This window comes from Uloborus diversus, chromosome 7 (assembly GCF_026930045.1).
Source record: "Uloborus diversus isolate 005 chromosome 7, Udiv.v.3.1, whole genome shotgun sequence".
NCBI classification, from domain to species: Eukaryota; Metazoa; Arthropoda; class Arachnida; order Araneae; family Uloboridae; genus Uloborus; species Uloborus diversus.
In genome coordinates, this window is record NC_072737.1 from 74183985 (window position 1) to 74208419 (window position 24435).

At 32.2% G+C, this 24435-nt stretch overlaps 1 protein-coding gene across 1 annotated transcript in view; it reads right to left on the reverse strand.

Moving 5' to 3' along the window:
• Window positions 1–24435, reverse strand: part of LOC129227057 (E3 ubiquitin-protein ligase CBL-B-like) — a 54626-nt gene that overhangs the window by 27827 nt on the left and 2364 nt on the right. The window contains exons 2-5 of the mRNA XM_054861700.1: window positions 15698–15844; window positions 2531–2662; window positions 342–479; window positions 41–260 (exon numbers count right to left, since the gene is read on the reverse strand). Of these exons, the coding sequence (XP_054717675.1) occupies window positions 41–260; window positions 342–479; window positions 2531–2662; window positions 15698–15844 (637 nt within the window). The remainder of the gene's footprint in view (window positions 1–40; window positions 261–341; window positions 480–2530; window positions 2663–15697; window positions 15845–24435) is intronic.

Sequence of the window (24435 nt, forward strand, 5' to 3'; positions counted from 1 at the left end):
ATGAGCAGTTTTAAAATCCAGTTAAAAGATAACTAAGTACCTGCCAAGACGTCAAACAAGGTGTGCATAACAAATGACCACAAGGCTCAATACGGATGTCTTTATCATTTTCAGCACAAATTTTGCACAGCTGAAACGTGGACCCCATTTCACAATATAGCTCATATTGCTCTTGTGTGACTTTAATATGATCCTCAGGTGTTGCTTGAACCGCCCAACTTAAATCAGGATTCATATTTCTGCCATCAGGATATAGGTAGCTAAAATATAAACATATCAAGTAAATACATAGATCATATTTCTACATGAGTTTCTCTATGAATAAACAAAAAAGCACTTACAAGCCTTCCCGATACCCATCTAACAGTGCCTGACATAGTGACTTATTTTGAGGAATGGTCTGTAAAATATTGCCTTCACCTGTGACATAACCAATTGCCCATTGGCCAAGTCTAGTGCAGCTCAAGCGAAAAACATAGCTAAAATAAAAATCAATAAATGCATTTTAAAATTATACTTGCAATATTGCAACTGTGATTGTTTAAAACATTTACCTTTTTTAATAAAAAATATATAACACGAATCTTTTAAATATGATTACATACAAAATATTTTGCACACTAATACAGAGAAGTATGTATAAAACATAGCATGGGTTCACTTTTCACAGAAATTATTAATCATTATTATTCACAAATCAAACTCATAGACAGACTAAATATAGCTTTTTTGCCCTTTTCTGATTTTCATTTAAGACATACCAAACTGTTACTGCAACGGAATTTTGAGGATAAGAAACAGTATATTATAAAAACCTTTATTTACGTTCATAACAAAAACTTTTGAGAAAAATACTGATGTGAATGTGAAAGTTACACATTGAGAGAAGTAGCATAATGAGAATCGTGCATGTTTAGTAAGTTTGAAGCTTGGAATGTGAATTGGAAAAAATGAATAAAGTCAAACCTCATTAAACCCCCAACCTCAGTGATGGGGCGAAAGTCGAGGGTGGTGGTTTAACAAATTTTCTCCAAACCTGCATAATTGCATGTTTTCATGAAAATATGTTTGAAGGCATGTATTTTCCTTTCCAAATGAACTTTGAAATATTACAGAAATTGGATTTCCTGCAGTGTATCACTGACGGTTCTTTAGTTACTTGTTTTTTTATGTCCAGAATTTAAAAAATGTTCGACAGATTGATGGCTTGTGAATCTGTTTTTATTATTAAACTCAAAGCAAACTAGAATTTTTTTGTCCATGATTGATATTGTTATTGTCCTTAGCAGAACAAAGCAAAAGAACATGATGTTATAGAGTGTTGTTACGAACTCGTTTGCTGAAATCTGCACACTGTGTCGATTACAGGTTGAGCATCAGCACCCACCCCTAGCCGACCAGGACAGAAAAGTGGGTAAAGAATGAATGCTTTTATAGCTGACTAGTGAAATGTCAAAGTGAAAATGTTGACAAAGAAGGGGAACAGATAAGATTGGAAAAAATGCTCCTTGGCAAATGAATGCGGCAGAGGGCTGATTCAACAGAAAAAGAGATAAAACAGCTGGACACTTTTACGGGGTGGCTAATGTAGGAGCATTTGTGTGGGGCATTAGTGATATTCATGATTGTTTTCTGTGGCTCGTCATGGTCATTCACTCTCAAACTCTTCTAAACAGCTTAATTCCTAATTTGAATTACTTAACATAGTCTTTCAAAATGGCGGTTTAAACAGCAACATTTTCGTACCGAACATGCAGTTTTTGTTGAAAATCAGAAGTGGTTGGCGGTTTAAGGACGAAATTTGTGTTGCATTCCTATACTGAACGTTTTTTTTCACCACCTTTATTGGCTAAGTAAGAGGGTGGCGATTTGTTGGGGAGGGGGGTAACGCGGTTTGACTGTAAATAAATAAAACTAAAATTGCAAAAGCATTAACTCTAGATACATAATTAGAGCATTGCCTACTTGCAATATATTGCCAGGAGGTAATTCATACACATGCATTACAACAAAAATTATAACTTAATGTTTAAAAAGTAATTTTTTTTAAAAAACTGAATTGCTTTGTGCTTGAAAAGTAAAAATAGTAAATAACAACATATAATTGCACAAAAATTGCAAATTACTGCAGACACATGTTTTGGAGTTACAAGGAATCCCGTTTTCAATGCAAAATAAGTGAGTTTATGGATGAAGAGACAACTGACAAAAGCTGCTTTTGTAGAAAAAAAAAAAAACATTTAAACTTAAAACATGAAAAAAAAAAAAATCATTTTATGAAAAATGTAATATATATTTTAAAAGAATAGCATTAACTTTAAAAAAGTACATTGAAAAAATTTTACAATGATTGAATGGTGAAAATAAAACTGAAAAATACATCAATTTTTTACAGTTCAAAACATTTAGAAAACCTTTTTTGAAAATTATACGCATTTACAGTGAAAGCTTGGAATAAACTGCATTTTCTTCTGAGTGATTTAGATATCTCTTGAAGTCATTCTTTTAATAGTCAATGTTTTAAACTAACCTCCCAGGTTTACTAATGTAGTTTTGAAGTCGAGCTTTAACTTCATCGTATGTCAAAAAAGCAACATAACCAGGATGTGTAACAGCAAGTATTTGCCAATTGCGTAAAAGTGTAGACCATGGTTGGAAAAGTCTGCAAACGTAAAAAATATTATTGTGAAATATTAGAAACAAAATATTAACAAAAGACAGATAATGAAAGACATACTTTACATACTACATAAATATGTATTGTTTCTAAGTTCTCATAATAAATGTTTTTGAGAGAAGTAAATTAGCACAGGGACAAATAGTAAGTGTTAAGAATGGAAGAGGATGAATATCAGGAAGTACCAGATATTCTTCCAATCTCAGTTTCTTGATAACAAGATGTAGTAAGCACAAGTACTTGTTTCTGGGAGGACCGCGTCAACAGATTGAGAGCATAGATTTAAACTTCTTTTTGGCTGCTTTATGTTGCAATTACAGATTATTAAAACACACATACAGACACACCCTGTGGTTGGGTTACATGACACAATATCTCACAATATCTCAATAGACACAATATCTGACTATGAACTGCAAGGTGGTTTAAGCAAAAACGGATCAGACACTTTATTAGCATTTGTCACTTTTAAAAACAATTTAAAATTCCTCCAGTGTTTATTGGGTCAATTTTAATTGTATTTGGATTTCAAAAATGTAGGCTATTTGTATGAAAACTTAAGAATTTGGAAAGTTTAAATTTCGTAGGAAGGCTGACAGCTACACTACATTTAAAGACCAATAGTTATCCATAATTTTGAATGCAACCTTGTTCATTATGACTAGAAGGTCATCTTTAAATTTTTCTATTTCTCTCTATGGTCTAGGTTTTTCCATAAAAATTGCTCAACATTCGCGGATTTTCACTTTTATTACCAGGCCGCAGAAGAAATTGGACAAAATGAAAATCCAGGCTTTTCATGTTGATGATACATATCAATTTTACGATGATGTAATAAAATTATCATACAATTAGATTACAAACATTACTTATTATAAAAAGAAATTCTTTTAAACTAATCATTTTGTAGAAACATAATGATTTTAATTTACAGTCGAGTCCCGACTTACGTGAGGGATGCGTTCCAAGACTCCTCGTGTAAGTTGAAATTTCGCGTTGTGGAAAAATACATGTATAGAATTTTTTTAGAAGCATACTAAATTCTTTCAGACACTTATAGACACTCCTTAAACTGCCTTAAAGCATTCTTCAAATATACATTACACTTTCTTACATAAAGAACTAAACTTTTACTGTATGTAAAAAATTGTTTTATTCAACATGAAATACATGCACAAAATGAAAGATCAATGGGAGGGAAAGACACAAAGTAAAACAGCACGGTACGCACAGTATGTAGTAATAATAAAATGTTGCACAATAATAGTACTATACAGTAGATACGGTAACATATTTATGAATTAAAAAATGAAGATGAGATGATGATTTATGCTCTATGATCAGTCGTTATTCTTATCTAAAACATTTTTAAATACGGTTGCTTCGCCTTTTCTTTCATAACGTTTAAACTTGTGGCAACAGGCCCTCTTTCCGATTTCTTTGATCCACAATAAAAGAGCAGCTTCCATTTTCATATTTACTTTGCTAGACTGCTCTGTAAGCTTAAATATTGAAACTAAGTTGTGAACTTTTACGGATATTTTTTTGTTTTGACTTTTAATTGTACGCATGGAAGATTCACTCATATTTATTGTCGCGTTACTGTCGACATTTTGTAGTTGTTCAAGCATCTCGAGAATCTTAGCCTTTTTTTTATTTTTTTTTTTTATCAGAAACTTTTTTTCTTCTTATCTTCACAAAGCTTATATGAAGGTGCCAATAAGGTACTATTATATTTCATCATTTTTAATCTTGAGAAAGCAAAAAAAAATGAAGGATGCTGAGTGGTTATTTGATGCAATAACAATTCGATGCGTAGGCTAGTTTGATTTGGGAACTTTTTCTGTCAGTGATGCCTTAAGGGATGTAATAACATTCACGAAACCAATATTTAGTAGCCAATAACGAAGCCGATACTTCCTTCCAAAAAACTCGGGTTGCGGACGAAAAATTCGCGTTATAGCCATTTCGCGTAAGTCGAATCGCGTTGTAGTGGGAGTCGACTAATCATAATATAATAAATCTGCAAAACAATGTTATTCACACCATAGCTAGATAATATAGACGCACACGTACAAGCTGTGAGCAATATTTGATGCTGTGCAGACACATTTGCTGTAGATATGTGCATTGGCTGAAAATTGTTAATAATATCCATATTAAACACTGATTATCTTCAAAATTTGAAGATAAATTAACGAAAAATGTTCATTATTGCTTTCAGGAATACATGATAGAAAGCAATAGCATTTTCTTGCTAAAAATTTCACCTACCCACTGCATGTTGATTTTCCTTCCAGCAAATAGTTTTGAGCTAGGTGCGCAGATACTTTATATTTCTATTTTATTATGATTAACACGTTTGTGCAACTATTTCTACAGTAAAAGTAATCGAATTTAACTTAATGAAGTAGCTATTGAACATAAATTACATTATTTATAATGACAACCAGGTAGCAGAAACAGTGCATCACAAATTTTCAGGGTTGGCCGGATTGGACCCAATTGGGTTGGACCCAATGGGTTTTTTTGAAAAAACCCATTTAAAAAAACCCATTATTTAGCCCACTTTTGGGTTTTTTTGAATTTTCTGAGAAGTTTTTAGAAAAAATTGATTAATTTAAATACTTTCACAATTTAAACTTATTTTTTATTTGTTCTTTACGACAGACAATGGATATAAAAAATGAATTTTGAACTTAAATAGTATTTCTTAACTATTGACGGCATTAAAAAAATACTTCAAAGATTTTAAATAAATATATTTAACTTCTTTCTTTAACTGGTCAATAAATAACTCAAACTATCTTGACTAAGTCCTGTCACGTCTGATTTTCTCAATATTTGTTGATTGTACAGAGGAAACTACTCTAGCTAAAAGGCTTTCATGTGAATTATTTTCTGCAAACCAACACGTCACAAATCTCAAATAAACAAGGTATATTTTTTTAGAAATTAACAGGTTTCTCAAACGGTCAGACAGAAAACAGAATAGGATGTACAGTATTTTCATTATCTTACGAAAAAGATTAATATTTCTTACTCTGTACACAGAAATAGAAAAACAGGCAACATAAAGTTCAAAGAAATGTCTTGATTAAGCTGGAATTCAGTAAAAAGAGATTTTTTAACTACCTGAGGTTCTACAGTAGTTTTGCATAACCAAATGAAATACAATAATGTAACATGCAAAAAAAAATGTAGTAATAAAAGACGAACAATAGATTTTCATCACTCGAGAAGTAACTTTGCCTTAACTGTTGGTAATCATGGAAACTAAAAAATCTGAAACTTCACCATTCTTGGGTTTTGTCGTCTTTTATACTTTTCTTCAGAAAACGCTGAATTTTAACTAGTTTTCCAGCTTTCTTTACCCCAAGACAATTTTTGGGCTTTGTCCATATACTTACGCTACAATATGTTACAAGTACCCCACATTTTCTCTAAAAAAAACAAAAAAACCCACATTTCTTTTAAAAAACCCAGCTTTAGTTGGGTTTTTTGGGTTTTATTTAAAAAACCCAAAAAACCCTGGGTCCATGGGCTTTTTTAAAAAAACCCGGGTTTTTGCCAACCCTGCAAATTTTTGAGGAAGATGGTAAACTATTTCTTGGTTGAAGAAGAAAAATTCAGAAAATTAAAAAAAAAAAAAGAAAAAAAGAAAACAAGCTAAATTTCAGCCAATAGATAATTTGTAACACATTTACTAGGATATAATACATTTTTAGTTAGCATATATTTGTATTAATATTTTATTTTTAAGCCATTTCATGGGTGCCAATTAAGACTTTATGAAAAATCTAACATTGGTTTATTTTGCAGACTTTTTTTTTTTAAAATCTGCATTGCTGACTGCTGAAAAAAGTTCTGCTAATGGGAATGATAGTAATTAAAAAAAAGGGTTATTTTTATAAAAATATTTAAAATTAAATAGTTAAAAACAAATACTGTGTCATTAATTAGTAGCAAGAGAGCAAACAGCATCTTGCAATTAAAAAAAATTATGTATATATATATACAACATGAGATACATATTTTAAATATAAATTCAAAGACATTGAAAAAATGAAAGAATAAATACTAAAGTGTACTGTAATGCCGGCGCAAAGCTGCTAGAAACAAAAACAGTACAAACATATTCATGAATAAACAATCTAAATAAAATTGAAAATACAAAACACATGAACATAAAAATGAAAAAAGGTGAACCAGGGGCCGACACTTTCTCAAGGGGAGGATCGATCCCTAAGTTCACAAGGCCCTTTCTGTTTAGAAAAAGAGGAAAGGTCCGAATAACTTGCTATCCTCCCCGAGAGCCTTGGAGGAAAATTGAACAAGAAAACATACCTGGAAAATAATTATCGAAAGCGAATTCAGGTGAACCATCAAAAGGAAGAAACAATCGGAAAGTAGACCTTGAAAAAGAAATGATCTGCACGTGCAAGGCATACATGCAGTTAACACACGGCAGCAGCAGAACCTGGATTTGTAAAACATGGAGTTGAAAAAAAAAACGGATTTGAAAAAAAAATAATAATAAAACCTGGATCGGAAATTACATCAGAAATCTATTGATTTGACGTTGATGACCTCATCATTTTCAATTATCACAATTTTTTAAATGATTTCAAAAGTATCTATCCTCCTGAATTAGAACTTATTCAAACCAATGATAATATAAAACAACCTGATTTCCTAGATCTTAATATTTCTCTTACAGACAATTCCGTTAATATTGATCTTTTTGACAAAAAACTTTCCATTCAATTCCATGTTAATCGTTTGATTTCATGGAATTCAAATATTTCTATCAAAGTTTTTCGTAACACCTTGATTAATGAAATCAATAGAATTAAAAACTATCTGCAACAAAAATGATTTTGTCTCCAAAAATATTAATTTATTGAAAAGTACTTTCGATTATAATAAAATTTCTCAATCTTTTCATTTAAGTTACATTAGAAAAGTAAAGAATTGCCAGCAGAGTGAAGTATAGTGCAATTGTATTATTGCAGTGAGGGCACCTAAGCTATGAAGGTTTGTTGGGATCTATCCTGAAAATTTCTGATGTAATTTCTGATCCAGGTTTTATTTTTATTATTATTATTATTTTCAACTCCGGTTTTTTTCAACTTCAGGTTTTTTCAACTCCATGTTTTACAAATCCAGGTTCTGCTGCTGCCGTGTGTTAACTGCATGTATGCCTAGCACGTGCAGATCATTTCTTTTTCAAGGTCTACTTTCCGATTGTTTCTTCCTTATGATGGCTCACCTGAATTCGCTTTCGATAATTATTTTCCAGGTATGTTTTCTTGTTCAATTTTCCTCCAAGGCTCTCGGGGAGGATAGCAAGTTATTGGGACCTTCTCTCTTGCTAAACAGAAAGGGCCTTGTGAACTTAGGGACCGGTCCTCCCCTTGAGAAAGTGTCGGTCCCTGGTTCACCTTTTTTTCATTTTTATGTTCATATGCTTTGCATCTTCAATTTTATTTAGATTGTTTATTCATGAATATATTATATATATATATATATATATATATATATATATATATATATATATATATATATATATATATATATATATATATATATACTAGAGGACCCGACAGACGTTGTTCTGTTCAAACATTGTATATTGAAAAGTTAAACTTCAATAAACTACCAAGTGTTTGAACCGTTCTGTTAAAAAAAAATAAGTAAAAAGAAAATGTTTTAAGCTGCTTGGTGTCAGAATGCGTATATTTATTACAACTTGATTTACCTAATGCCCACTGAGCAGTTGTTATATTAGCTATTTTTTCTCCCTTACTTGATGGTTTGTTCTTTCAGCCATACTCAAAGGATAAAAAGCGTCCTCAGATATTAAGTGTAAAAAAACTAACTACCCATCTAGAACAAACGGGAAATCTCGCTGCAACACCCCCCATATGAAAAAGTAGAGACGTACCGAGTACTCGGTAATTACTCGGTACTCGGCATACTCGGCCAATTTGCCGAGTACTCGGTACTCGGCCAAATTCTGATCAGATACTCGGCCAATACCGAGTAGTATTTTCGGGATTAAGCGCCGCGGCGCATACAAGAAAAAAAGTTTCAAAAATGTGGATGCGGCGCATATAATGGGAGCGGCGGGTATAGTGTTTTTTTTTTTTTTCCCCCGATCAAGTTTTAAAAAAAATCCGAGTTTGCAAAAAAGTTGAACATTTTACCAATAGATGGCGCCACACTTTTCCCTTTCGTTTTGCGAAATGAGCGACAAGCAAAGCAAAGAGGGGTAGCCATGAGGGGAGGTGAGTCAGCGATTGCTGGTGTTGCACCATAGAGAGAAACGCTAAACCACGTGAGCGCTGAATGACGTGAGCGGCGAGGAAGCCTCATCGAAGCGAAGGGGGACGGAGGGTCAAGGAAAGGAGCTTGTTAGCAAGACTAGCAGGGGAGGGGGGTGGAACTTCCAGTTTTCTAAAGGGGAATCACCCCTTTCAACAAAGTGGGTTGCTCGGGGTGGTCAAGTGACCTACTAATTGAAAACTTGTTTCTCCGTCTCCCATCCCCAATTTTATTCACTCACATCGTCGCTTTTGCTGTCGTTCGTGCGTTCTTTTCTTTCTTAAAGTTTTTACATCGAGTTTCATCTGAAATGGCTCCTACTAAACGACTTAAGAGTTACACTGCAGCTTTCAAGTTGGAAGTTATCGCTAAGGCTGAAGCGATCGGAAATCGTCCTGCTGCCCGGGAATTCGGAATTGATGAAAGATGTGTTCGGCGTTGGAGGTCCGAAAAATCAACGATCGAAGCGATGCCGAAGACAAAACGTGCCCGACGAGGAAGATCAGCTCACTGGCCGGATTTAGAACGGGACCTGAAGAAGTGGGTAGTGGAGCAGAGAGCTAAAGGAATTTCCGTTTCGACTGTCCGGATTCGAATAGAAGCCAGGTGCATCGCTGCTAATTTGAATATTTCCAACTTCAAAGGCAACGCGAATTGGTGCTTCAGATTCATGAAGCGGAATCATTTGTCCGTCAGGCAGCGAACAACTGTGGGGCAGAGTCTTCCAGCTGATTGGATGGAGCAGAAAAAAAAGTTTTTAGACTACGTCGAGAAGCTGAAGAAAGAAAACAACTTTCAGCCTCATCAGCTTATCAACATGGACGAAGTCCCTTTGACTTTCGACTGCCCTCCCAACAGGACTGTCACATCTACCGGTGAGAAGAGCGTCGCCATTACAACCACGGGGCATGAAAAAACATCATTCACGTGTGTTTTGGCTTGCACGGCTAGCGGAGAGAAGCTGAAGCCTATGCTGATTTTTAAGCGGAAAACGGTCCCGAAGGAGTCTTTCCCGTCCACCGTTGTCATCCGCTGCAACGAGAAGGGGTGGATGAATGAGGCCCTGATGTCAGACTGGTTTAACGAAGTTTGGAGAAAAAGGAAAGGCGCTTTTTTCCAACCAAGTGGAATGTTGATTATGGACTCCATGGCGGCGCACAAGACCGACCCTGTGAAGGAAGCGGCGCGGCAATGTTTGGCGTCCCTGGCCATCATACCAGGTGGGCTTACAAAAAAGTTGCAGCCCTTGGATTTGGCCCCCAATCACAGTTTTAAGAGCCACATGCGTCAACAATGGGAGTCCTGGATGGTGAACGGACTGCACGAATACACGAAAGGCGGCAACCTGAAGAAAGCGTCGTTCGCGGAAGTGGCGAAGTGGGTAGCTGCAGCTTGGAATGCGGTAAAGCCGAGCACCATAATTTCCGGCTTCACCGAGGCGGAGATCATTCCCCGAGTCCCGGATGTTGCTGCGGAGGACGATGGCTCCGATGACGAGGAAAACAGCCCGGAGCTCGATGCAGACTTTCTAGGACTATTTGCGTCCGACAGCGAGGACAGCGATTTCGAAGGATTTTGAATCGCCGATCCATAGTGGATGCGACCCACTGAAAAAAGCGTGCTTATAGTGGCGCCGACCACTTAAAAAAACGTGGAGCGCCATGAGGAGAAGGGTCCGCGTCCCGCGCTCTGGATAACCAACCAATGTCTCCTCCCAAAGTACGAAAATTTTAATTATAGTAATAATAATATAGTTATGTTAATTATATTCTTTTAAATTTTATTTTCATTTTATTGCAAGTTTCTGAACGTCTAAATTGCGCTTTTAAGTTGCGTTAAGTTGGATGCGGCGCTTATAGCGGGCGCGGCGCTTATAATGGGTGCGGCGCGTACATTAATTTTTTTTTCCGGCGACGATAATTTTCGATGCGGCGCTTATACTGGGTGCGGCGCTTAATCCCGAAAATACGGTAGTTGCAAAAAATTGAATATTGTCCAAGACAGATACCAAAATTTATATTTAAAAAAAAAGCAAACATTATATTCTGCAATAATTTACAATAAAAATTTATAAGTCAAATTTAAATTTTGAGAATAATGAGGTTTGTAATGCTTCAATGGTATAAATCTTTCTTTTAATGTCCCCAAAGTTTATTAAACTTGTTTATTAAAAATTATGCAAAAAAAGGCAAGTATAGAAAATATGGAATTTTTATATTAAAAATGGATATTTGATACAAACAAAAATTAGTTGTAAAAAACATAAAAATACCTTTGCTAAAAAATTAAAGGAAATAAAACAATGTTAAAAGCACAGTGTAGGAACACTGCAGATACGTGTTTTGGAAGTTACAAGGAATTCCTTTTTCTATGCACAAAATGGGAGCTTGTGGATTTAAAGGCATCCGACTAAAGTTGGATTTTTTTGTTGAATGTCTTTACCTTCTCTAGCTCACATGTTATGCACTGAAAAAGACATTCCTTGTAAGGGGGGGGGGGGGCGGAAACATGTGTCTGCAGTGTTCTTGCACATTTGTTTTATCTGCTTAAAAAAATATTTATGTTTGGTGGACTAGAACTATAATTGATTGGTATACAGTGAAACCCCTCCTAATGGACACCCCTCTTATGCGGACAATTTTTAATTCCCCAGTTCCAATGCAAATAACATTATTAAACCCCTGTCCTGCGGACACCTCTCTATTGCAGACAAAAAAAATTGTCCTGTTAGTGTCCGCATTAGAGGGATTTTACTGTAATTTGTTTTAATTCCAACTTGATTAATCATACCTTTTATTTATTTTTAATTTTAAAAATCATTTTTTGGTAAAATTTTTGACACAAACAAAATTGTTTATGTAATGCGTAATTAAATTTCAGCTGGAATTTAGTTTTAAAAACTATTATATGGACAAGGAGGCCTATACTACTATTCCAATAAGTTCAAAATTCATGACATGTGTGTCGGTGGTTCTTGTTAAAACATAATTGGTACTTGGTAACTCGGCCGAGTCGTGAAAGGCCGAGTACTCGGTAACTCGGTACTCGGCCGAGTAGTGAAAGGCCGAGTACTCGGTACTCGGCTACTCGGCCAAAGTGCTACTCGGTACGTCTCTATGAAAAAGTATAAAACAATCGAAAGGATATCTTTAAAAAAATGATAAAGGTAAAAACAGTTCTCTGAATAAGTAAAAATCACTCACCCCCCTCCCCTCCCGATGTAAAATAAACACATTCTTCAACTAAAATGACTAAACACTCTTTAAAAACGAAAAAAAAAAATGCAATTTGAAATATTTCGCCAAATAAACAAAAAATACAATAAATTACATTAACAGTAGCTTTAAAATGTAAACAAATTAACATGCAACTCCATTGTTTATACACAAAGTCGCCAAGCCACCATGTTACTGTAATCCAGCCGATCAGTGAGCGAAGCTAGCTCCGACCGATTAGCGGTTCGATCTTTTGAACGAAAACTTTTATAACTTCATATGTTGTCTAATATATTCTTTCCACCAAAGATAAAGATCTTCAACTGCACTGATGATTTGTGTACAGAACCAAATACCAGACAGAATGTAATGTACAGAACCAGTACTACCTTGTTGTAATTTATCTGGACGAAAATAAAATTTGTTTCATCTTTTAATTCCATCATCTGTTAAGTTAATAATGTACTGATTAGCTTGATAATCCTTAAAGTATTCTTGACATTGGTGCCAAAACTCAGATGGATTTGAGCCGAGAAACAAATGTTGCTATTTGATCATTTGGTTGGGAAGACCTAAAGCACCAATCCGGTCACATGGTTCAACTACGATGACAGAACACACGTTTTGCCTGAACCTTCCAGTACTTTACTTTTAAATATACCTCGGGACCTAAAATCGTTGCTATCAAGAAATGTGAAGGCTTCTCTCTCTCTCCATCTAAGTTTTATCTATTCTCAATTGACATATCACAGTGTAGGAAATTTCATTACAAATAGCAGAGCTGGCTTTCTTATTGTCCTTTGGCAACGGGTTAAATATTTATTTCAGTTCTCGCTCAACAATAGGTTAAAATAAATATTAATCATTTGGGAGCTATAACCATCCAATGTTTAAATTAATTAATTAAAAAAAACTTTTCCGATTCGATCCATCGCGCTTCGAAATCATGCTTGCCACAACTTAATTACACAAAAAATTTTTGATCAAAATCGGTCCAGCCGTTTAAAAGACTTATGGTGACAAACGTCCGCACAGAAGATTTTTATATATTAAGATATATATATATACACACATACACACAAAATAAGCTAGACTAGGCCTGCTCCTTCTATGAATCCCAAATTTGCAATTCACAGTCAACAAAATTTTTACTCTTTGTCTTTAACAGATGTTAGAAAATCACTTGATATCACAAGATGCAGCTTAGAGTAAAGAGGAGGTAATGTTGAAAGTTACAAAAACTTAAACTTTCAAAAGATATTGAATCACTACATCAAATCCCATTAATCTAACAAAAATATCATAATAGTTTAAGTAAGACCCTTGCATAAATAAAAAAATGTACCACATGCTTAAAAGGTCACCTGCATTTTAAAAATCCTTAAAAACATTTTGGGAGTAAACTCTTAATGTAAGTAGCTGGCCCAGTAGCAGAAACTTTCTATTCTGTATGCGACACTATTTTGGGCAGTTGAAAATAATCTGCAGCATTTTTATTAGTTTTATTTTAAGTTTTCATAAAATACACAAGTCCCTTGTGAAGGTCAAGACTCAGAAATTTTCCAACTGGCCAGTGGCCACTAGACCCGAAAAACTTAGTGGTTACCACTGTCGCCGAGTTTTAAAGTATAAAAGGGGGGGGGGGGGACAATTTTCACTACTTTCATAAAAATAAATAGAACTCTGCACACTAAGAAAAACAATTATCCAATACATATTCATTTAAAAATGGAAAATTTAAGTTAAAATAGGTTTTTGAATATTTTTTTTTCAAAAAATGAATAAATAAATAAATTAGTAAATTTGCTAATTTATTTAGTCATTGATTTTGACTCTTTTATGAGAAGTTGGCAGGAAACTGCATTTTAGATGAATGTTTTAGTTTATGGCAAAGCTTCCAAAGCAATGAGGATCAAATACAATTGTGCAGATAATAATTCACATTTTTCATGAAAATAATTTTTCAAAAACATGATTTATTGTACATTTTATGTTATCTTTAACAGTTGGTATTGAGGTTCATATCCAATTCTGTTTTTGGAAACTTAGGCAAGTAATACTCTCGTCCATTTCCATCTTACGAATGACCAAACATGGCGTCTACGCAAAAAATTCATGATTATAAATAGATTTTTTAACTTGTTACATAAAAGTAGCAATAGATTCACAATCCTTAAAAAACTACAATTAATATGAAATAGTCAGTTTTTAGCACATGAGCCTCAAAAGCAATGAAGATAAGATAATATTCTAAAGATAAAAATTTTGCATTTCTCAAGACAATAATTAAAAATTATCCGAAAAAACGGCACATTTTGCATAATTTTCAATTGTTTTCATTGCGATAATATCCAATTCCGTATATGAAAACGTAGGCACTTAAAGAGTCTTGTGTACGAACATCTTTGGAATGACCAAACATGGCGACAACGCCAAAAATTAAAGTATAAATTTTTGAAATTGTAGCAAAAAATAATTTAAAAATAAAAATCCTCATGAGACTACACTTTAGTTGAAAAGTTTTTAGCGCTTTTGCGTCCAAAGCAATGGGGATAACGTGAAATTTTAAATATAAAACTTTTCATTTCTCCAAAAAATTATTTTAAAAAATCAGGAAAAAAACCCGATTTGCTGCACATTTTAAGTTATTTTCATTAGTTTTCAGTTAAAAAAACATATAATTCTGCTTTGTTTTTGAATACTTTGGAACTTATAAGCATCTTATCTATATTCGATCTTGTGAATGACCAAATACGGCGATTATGTTTCTAGCTGAAATGCTGAAGCATCCATCGCATTTCCGGTCAAAAACCGATCTTTGCAAAAAAGTTGTAGTTCTTTTCTTTCTTTCATTTATTTATTTTTTCTTTCTTTCCTTTCGTTTTTTGGTAAAATTACCTTTAAAAATCTGAAAAATCTGCGACGCACGTCTCGCATCTCTCAGTTTCTGCTACCGGGGTAGCTGGTTTATAAAATCAGTCGCTTTATAAAATCAAATTTTCTCTGAACGAATGTGACTTTAATAAGAGGTGGGCACTGTATTTAGATTTCAAAACAAATGTGTACATTTTTAATGATTGCTTCTAAATGCATTAAAAATTAAATACAATATATAAATTTACTGTAGTTAAAAGAAACTTTTAAATAAACTAATTAATATTTCATTGTATAGATATTTGCATGTGTCATAATTTGATATAAAAATGTTTCTTCAATGAGAAGAATATATCATTTATTTGTTATTGCTGAGTCATTCGTTTTTAATATAAAAATTTTTATTTAGCAAGAAAAGTGGACAAAATGATATTTTGTCCGGGCGAACAAACCGGACAATCCTGTTTATGACTACCCTCCTCAATGTAGTAAAAAGTGGTAATCTTCAGCTTAATTTTTGAAAGCCTAATTAAAATGATATCTTGACACAGCTAGATAAAAAGTTGACTGTTTTAAATAACAGATAAAAATTATGAGTTCTTACCTGGTGAAAACATCAAATTCAAAATTGGATATGTAATCGTTACAAGTAAGGTCTATTGTAGACTTCAATGCCATTGCCTCTAAACCAGAACTAATTGGATGAACCTGATGAAGAGTCTGTCTAAACAACCGCCATGGAACTATTGTGCTAAAATATGAAAAAAATAACATAGCTTTAACTGAAGAAACATTTGAATTTACACAGAAAGTTTTGATCTCTTAAAATAAGAACGAATAAGCACAATGAGGTTGTAATACTTCGTTTAACTACTCTAATAAGCTCTTTTTTTTCTGTATAAAATATTTAAAAATTGGAAGAATATATCATTAAGGAAAAATATAAAACATTATAAATAATAGTAATAAATAGGCTTGCAAAAAATTAAACATTTGAAGGAGTCACTGCTCGATGTAGTAAAAGTGAGTTTCAGACCACGTGCCTTGATTTTGGGTGCACTTAAAGCATGAATGACACTATGATCGGTCAGACTTTCATGATTTTTGGGTAGTTTCTTAAATGACTTGTTTTCCATGCAGAAAAAAAAAAAAAATAAGAAAAGGTGCAACACAAATGTTAGTAGTTCTGTTTGATCCAGGAAAAATTAACTTACAATTTGTCTCTTTTCATACAACTTCAGGGTTGGCTTTCTGCCAGCAGAAACTAGTTTTTGCCGTGTCGGTGGCAGAAACTGGTTATAACCGGCAAAAACCGGCAGAAACTGGCAAAAACTTAAAAATGTCTTTAATAACTCAAGTAATTAGTAAATGATATTTCTTTAAGTAAACTAAAAAATTAAAAATCATTTCATCATTTAAAAAAATAAAATCCCATGCAAGTGCCCTTGATTTAGTTCAGAAAGGGAACTTTCCAATTGCAGAGGCTCCTAGTATTTGTATTAATTTAACAAAGGATAAAAAATCATACAGGGATTCTTAGGAAAGAGGAGACATACAGAATTAAACAGGCATTACTGATTTGCTCACTTATATGCTTCCTCTAAATTTTTTGTGATTGAAATTATCATGTCATGTGCTTCAAGAAGAAAGTGCCAGAATTTTACTTGCCTAAATTTTGTCCCTAATGTCAAAGCTTTGCAAAACAAATTGGCCCCATTTCTCAAAACTTATTTTTCCAGTCAAATTTTTACCACAACCCCAGTTACTACATGGTGGACCAGCTATGCAATAGATGAAAGTTTCACAAACATTGCTTGCTCCTTGATGCATTGTCTGCTAGCTCTTCTGTTTTAAGAATATTCTAAAATTTCTCATTTGTGCGTAGTAAATTGAGAACCTGTTTAGATTTTTGAAACCACCTTTTCTAAGAGGCAATTGCAGGGTCCAAACAATGTAACATTTGATTTTGAATCCTGATAATTTTGTAATAAAATTACAGTACTTTGGTTAATAATTATTTTTTCCATGCATTTTCTGTTGTATATCAAGAATTGATTTTTCATTTTGAGAGTTTTTGCCAGTTTCTGCCACAAAGTGGCAGAAAGTGGTTTTTGCCATGCAGGTTTTAACCGGTTTCTACCAGTGGTTTTAACCGCCTCGGCAGAAACTTGTACCTGTACAACTTACATTACTGAAACCTGTACAACTTACATTACTGAATTGTTTTTTCTCAATATTTCTCCAAATAATTCATATCAAATATTGTAAATTTTTCAATTTTAAAATTATGCAGTGTGCATAGCTTTTTTTGTTGCCAAGAACATGAAAGAAGGTCCCTTATAAAATAGTCAAAGAATAAAATTAATTAGCTCAACATAATAGTAGGGGAGGGTGGCACCTTGGGACACCATAAATTTCAGCTTTATATATAATTTTGTTAACAGAAATTAGTTTTCTTAGGCAGCAGGATCTACTCGTCCGTGTACTTTGAATTTCTGACATTAACAAATAAGCACTAACCTAATTTTCTTTGTTTACAGAGGTTCAGAGTTACATTAATGGATGGTTTCACTGTTGAAAATTTCAAGTATGAAATGAAATAATTTAAATAAGAGCACATGTGGGAATTAAAACATGTCCTTTCATAATAATTCAAAAGTTAAAAAATATAGTGTACTGTTAAGGGCCTAACTTTTAAAAAGTTGGTTGAAATAACTACCTAAGCGGGGCAGGTTGGGACACAACTCCACCACTGTAGTACATAAAAAGCCAATTTTATTGTGCTTTATAAAATTAATGAAGGTTTTAGATGAACTAAAATTGAGAAAAGGGCTTCTGCTCTTGAAATAGCAGCAGAAAATGTTCTTAATAATAAGTTTTCAATTAGAGAGGCTGCTAAAACAGATGAATCGAGTAAAAGAACTCAAAACAGTATATAAGTGCTAAATTTAAAATGAATATATAACATAATGAAATTTGTTAGGCTGTAAGTTTATAAACAAATGGTTTTTTCGCTTAATTAGGATCAATATTTTTTTATTCATGTAAATTTTTTTGCCAAGGTACTTCACCTAATGGAGCAGGTTGGGACGTTGTAATGACTTTTTAACTTTTATTATGAAAATTTAACTGAAGCAAAAGGGTGTTTAAATTAACATGTTCAGTTAAGTTTGTTGAAAATTTATTTGAAAATTTCTAAAAATCATTACCTAAAATGTATCCCACCTTCCCCTATATAATAACAAAATTTTGAAAGTGCATTTGAAAAAGTCGGAAAGATTTGTATATGTGCTACTACCCCTTAGTGAGTTTAGGAAAAATAGTCCTATTTTTTCCACATCTTTTACTAACTCCAGTTTAAGGACTTCTTTGATTTTTTTTTTTTTGGGGGGGGGGGGAGATTTTTTTAAAAAGGTTTTGGACAGTTTGTAGAAAGTACGAATGAGAGTGGATTAGCTTTATCGGAAAGAACTTCAAATGAAAAACTTTTTGTTGAATTTTATAAGGTTATTTTTCAACAGATAGAAAGTGTTTAATATTATCACCTGAGAATTTGAAATAAGTCAAACTGAGAGTTTTGAATTTTCAGTTCCAACTTTTTTTAATTGACAATTTGATCATCATCTTTGATCTGCTTTAGTATTTACTAGATCAACTGTATATATATTTATAACAAATTAAACAAGCTCTCATTTCTTAAAATTTACTAACCGAGTACTACATAAATCCGTAGTGCATTTGTTTCAGAAAAAGACCTAAATTGGAAAATCAACGCTCGCCGGTAATTAATAAAAAAGTTTCAGCCTTTCACCGATGTCTTTACTATGTGAATGTTCATACTCACCAGAGAATATCCACATTTACCAGGTTTTGGTCTTCACAAAGTAACATAATACAAGAAGGGGGCTACAGAAGACGATTTTGGTGCTCATAAGGAGGCCAAATGTCATGAAAAGTTGAGGAACCGTGTTCTAGAGCGATATTGTTACAGCATCAACTAACAAAATTTTTATTCACAAATTATGAACTGATTTCTGCAGAAGTTATGGACTTCTATCACCTTCCCTATTGAGAGTTCAAGATAAATAAAGGGAGAAATTAATAAACAATATTCAATAATTTATCATTTAGGGGAACGGTGTATAATCCAGGGCTGCTGAGTCAGAGGGAATATATGGCAGATTCCTAGATTTTGAAACGTCAACTCTGACACCAGCTTTTTCTTTTTTCAATTTTTTCTCCTCATAGGAAGGAGGAAAGAATACTAAACACAGATTGAAATATTTGATACGAAATTTTCAAGTTGGGTTTTATTGTAAACTTAAGATGCATACAACGTTGGGAAATTCAATTTGAGAATCAAATTTTCCAATATTTGCAAATTTTAAAGTAAGATTTCTCAAAAACCCCATTAAAAAAATAAAATAAAAAAAAAAAGAAGGATTTAATTTGCTTTTCTTTTAATGTTAAAAAAAATGATATTGATTAAATCATGTGAATCCAATTTTTGAAAGCTGTTACTTTAGAGAAAGAAGCTTTTTTGCAAAGCCCCCCTGGTGACACCGATCTGAGGGTGGGAGGTAATACCCCAAGTTAATTTAAAAGATTACAAAAGGAAATATTTTCCCAATAAATCTTAAATTATATTTCCTCCATAAAATTTTAATGAAAATAGGGGGCTATGTTGCTGGAGGAGGATAGGTTACATATGCATCTTGAGTAAATTTTACACAAAATGCGGTGGTATACAGCTTTGAAACTATACCTAGCTATTTCATCTTCTCTCAATTTTGAACTTTAATTTCACTGGCTGCTTTAGAATTAACCTTAGTATTAAGATTTTAACATTAACTTCTACAGGGGTCATAGCGCATTTTGACGGTCAAAAAGTAGGAAAAGTAGGATATTTTTGCAAAAAAGTAGGAAAAGTAGGACACTTTTACCAAAAAGTAGGAAAATGTAAGACCAGTATTTTAATGCAAAAATAGGAAATTTTCGAAACAATTAAAAAGTAACTGAACAATATTTTTCATGAAGAACTTCCTTTCATATTTTTAACTTGCCAGTAGATATCTTACATGCAAAATATATAAATAAATGAACAAACAAACAAAATACAAACATAATTATACTTAACTGGAGTACGATATACACTTCTTTTAGGTCAATTCAACTTCTTATTCGAGTTATTAAAAATTACGTTTCTTTGAAGTTTTTTTTTTTTTTTTCAAAATATCATTTGTAAGCATGAAATCAAAAAATGTGTACAATAATGATGTAGAAGCAATATTAGATTGTTGACTGCAAAAACTTCAAATTATAAGTAAAACTTACAACTTTTTAGAGCTGTTGGGCATAAAGCTTTGTTATTTTAATTTCACCATTTTTTAAAATTTTAATAAAACATCATTCATAAGCATGGAATCAAAAGACATGTACAATACATATGTCGAAGCAATGTTAGATTGTTGACACCGGAAACTTGTAACGTTTTAAAACTGTTAGTACATAAGGCTTTGCTATTTTAATTTAATAATTTTTAAAGGCTACATCCTTAGTTAAATGCCTTATCCCAGAGTTCAGTTACATTTCATCTAAAATTATTCTTTTAAATGAAAATTTTATTAATTTTAAATTGTAAATTTCTTTTTTTAAACACTAATATGTAAATTTAACTAAATACTTCTAAAATGCTAGCTAAAAGCATGCAAGTAATTAAAAAAAAAAGAAAAAAGAAGAAAAAATATAATGTTTGTCCACTGTAATAGGAAATTTGAGTTTATTGCTTCAAAGCAGTTTACGTATTACCGGTAGAATTTGATATGAAAAACATTATTATCCAATATCAAAAATTAAGAGCGCACCACCCTAAACATCACAAAAAAACCCTCTATAGGAAGCCCTCCCAAAAACAAATACCCCTTAAAACACCCCTCCTCCCCCCCCCCCCCCCCAAAAAAAATCAACGACACAATCTGCACCATGACCCCTCTAGGTGGACACCCCTGATTAAGAATAAATACTTGAACCAAATGCTATTCTATTTCTCAGAACCTACTCCCTCCCATTTTTCTTTTCTTTTTTTTGAGACTTAGTTCAATACACTAGTCGCAACATTTAATCAAATATACAATTTTTGCTGCACCATTTCGAGAAAAGTCTTAAGTCAACAAGAATTTTTTCACTCAACAACTTGTGAGTCATTCAATGTAAAATGAATACAATTTTCTACTAAAATTTATGTTACCATTTAGGGTTTCAATGAAATTGGTGCAGGGGTGACACATTCAAAGAAAGCTTTTCTTTTTTTTTTACATTTAAATATAAACCCCATTATGATTCACACCATTTCAATACATACATTTAAAAAAAAAATTCTGAAGAGTTACATTTTGGAAAAAAAAAAGACTTTATTTTAAATTTTAATTTCAAGTTTGTATATTAAGCCTTCAAAGTTTATTGAATCTTTTGGATTTTTACAATGCTGTACATTCAAAATGGATAAATACTTTGAGATGTTTTTAAAGACTCTTTTTATGTATTATCGATATCATCCTCTATAATTAATTTAATCAAAAATGCTATTGTGCAGCTAAGCCAAGAATGCCCCAGTGGGAGGTCACTGTGGTTTTCCAAAAATTTCTTTATCCCGCAAATTTGGGATATAACTGCAATTTTTTGATACCCAAATGTCTCTTTTTTATTAACACACTTTTATTAACTTTACGTGTATGTATGTATGTATCTTGTAACGGAATCTTGCAACTCAAATTTCGCCCACTTCCTGCGATCAGATTCTTTTGAAATTTGACATGCGACCTCAGACCCGATTACAATGCAATATTCTATAATCAAATTAATTAACTATTAATTGTTAGTTTATTCCAATTTTAATCAATATTTCGGCATAAATCCAACAATGTGAAGAAGAAAAATTAAAAAAATATAGATTTGAAAATATCTATAAAAACCTTAGATTTTTCTGCATCAGACAATGTTTGTTCCAATGTTCTAAGGTAATTACAACATGAGTTATAATTGTTTTTAAGTAATTTCATGGCAAAATTTAGATGAGTCTTCAATTAGCATTTCATTTTTGATCAAGCCATTGTTGAACAATACTTTTATTAAAATATATCTCAAACTTTCAAAGTAATATAAATATGATTTCCGCACACATACATTGATGACTGAGATGGATTAGCTGGATTGGACAATTACTCCACAGGCAATTTATCAGCACAGTTGAATGTTTTCAGAGCTCGGCTATTACGCTTTAAGGAGTATAATTATTATTTTTGGAGTTCAAAAGACTGCGTTTTGAATGCTGCCCGAGACCTATAGGGACTTTTTTTGGGCAAATTTTATGAATATAAAAGGTTTTGAAAAATGTTGAAATGAATATTTTTTTTGTTAAACAAGTTGAACTAAAAAAAAGAAACAGAAAGAAAAAGAAAATAATAGTTTAAAAAACTAAAAAAACACACTAACACGCTTTTGTAGCAAAATAAACTGAAAAGTAAAAAATAAACTTTACATGATAAGGTTCATTTTGCTACAAAAGAGTGTTTTTTGAAGTTTTTTAAACTACTATTTTACTATAAGTTATATTTATATGTTGATACCTGTAATTTATCATTCGCCAAATTCAAAATTTCTGCCATTCAAAAATTAAAACTCAAGGCACCCCTGAGCTAAGCTATTGTCAGTAGCAAGAATGTTTAAAGAAATTATGATACAATTTAGATAAAATTTCAGAACATTTTTAGGACAATCATAATAAAGTTCAAACAATATTGAATAATAAACATTGCAGAATTATTATCTTATTGCAAAGCGCCAGCTTCAAAATCAATATTGATTGAGGAAAGAGGAATTTTTTTGGTTTCTGGCAAGAGAGGTACTGGGTACATGATAACCATTTAGCAGCATTTTATTGTGCTTTAAATGTTACTATATCTAAAGAACTATCTATTTAAAGAAAGCAAAACGTTTGAGCTAATTGCACTTAGTTACTTTGTATGCAACAAAATATTTTAGGTCAGAAATAACATGAAATTTATAATTTAAAACTTTTTTAACATAAAAAGAAATTTTTATTTTTCTGATTTAACTTAACTTCATTCTTCCATACTGAAAATTATATCTATTTCACAAAACTCTTGAATTTTACGAAAATGTGACAGAAAAAAAAAAGATGGAGGAGGATTCCGTTTTTTTGACTATAGTTCAAACTGAAATTCAAATATAATAACTAACATTACATGCCAGCAAAAAAAAAAAAAAAAAAAAAAGAAAGAAAAAAGAATAACATACATAATTAAGTATAATTATCAAAAGTTTGTACTTATATAGATGGAATTTTTTTACTATATACTTTCTAAAAACCAAAGTTTTTTCTTAACAGAAGCAGTAGAATTCAGAAGAAATTGCAAGCATGTATAACTTTGTGAAAAAAATTCAATATTATATATAAACAATTTACAATTAACAAATTTTCATTTTCTGAATGCAAATTTTTTGAAATCACATCAATTTCAAAGTCTTTTGAAGGAATTTCAAGTTAAATTCTAAAGGAAAATCATGCTAAAAAATAGGAGAAGTAAGAATTTTTTGCTGAAAAGTAGGAATTTTTGCTGGAAAGTAGAACAATTTCTACTTAAGTAGGAAAAAGTAGGAATAGTAGGAAAAGTAGGAGGAAAATGAGCCCTGCTTCTATTAAGCATTGTAATCAGGTAACCATATACAACTGATTTTATTTCATAACTTCAAATAAGAACCAAGTTTATAGAAGAGTCTTCGGATTAAAAAAAAACATGTGCTGTATTTCATTAAATCTTTTGGGTTAGCTCTTTCACACCAAAACTTATTTGAATTTGCTGCTCCCTCAAAAGTTTCCAACCACGCTAAGGAACTTGACTTGCCTCAGGGATACATTTCTATTATTACTATTTTATAATTGAGATCAAAGTGAAAAATATATTATTATTATTTGAAGGTGATTACTTCCGATTCAAAAAGTTTCTACTTACAAAACATTACGGAACAAAATCTTTGCTGAATAATTAAAGAAAGCTATAAAAAACAAGCAAACTAGCTGGTCGACAAAGATACCTAGTTATTACAGAAAATTAAAGTTTGATAAATAAAAAAGTCAGTTGTTAATGGTAGTTATTTTTTTTTATTAGTATAGGTCTTTATACATAAATCAAACCAATTTGTAGTCAGTTTTTTTTTCAATATAAGAATAGTCAAAGAAAAAAAGAAGCCCAGAGTGAGAGTTGGCATATTTTCCAACGACTCCGATTCCTTTACCCCAAAATCAGTCTGGTATACCTAATC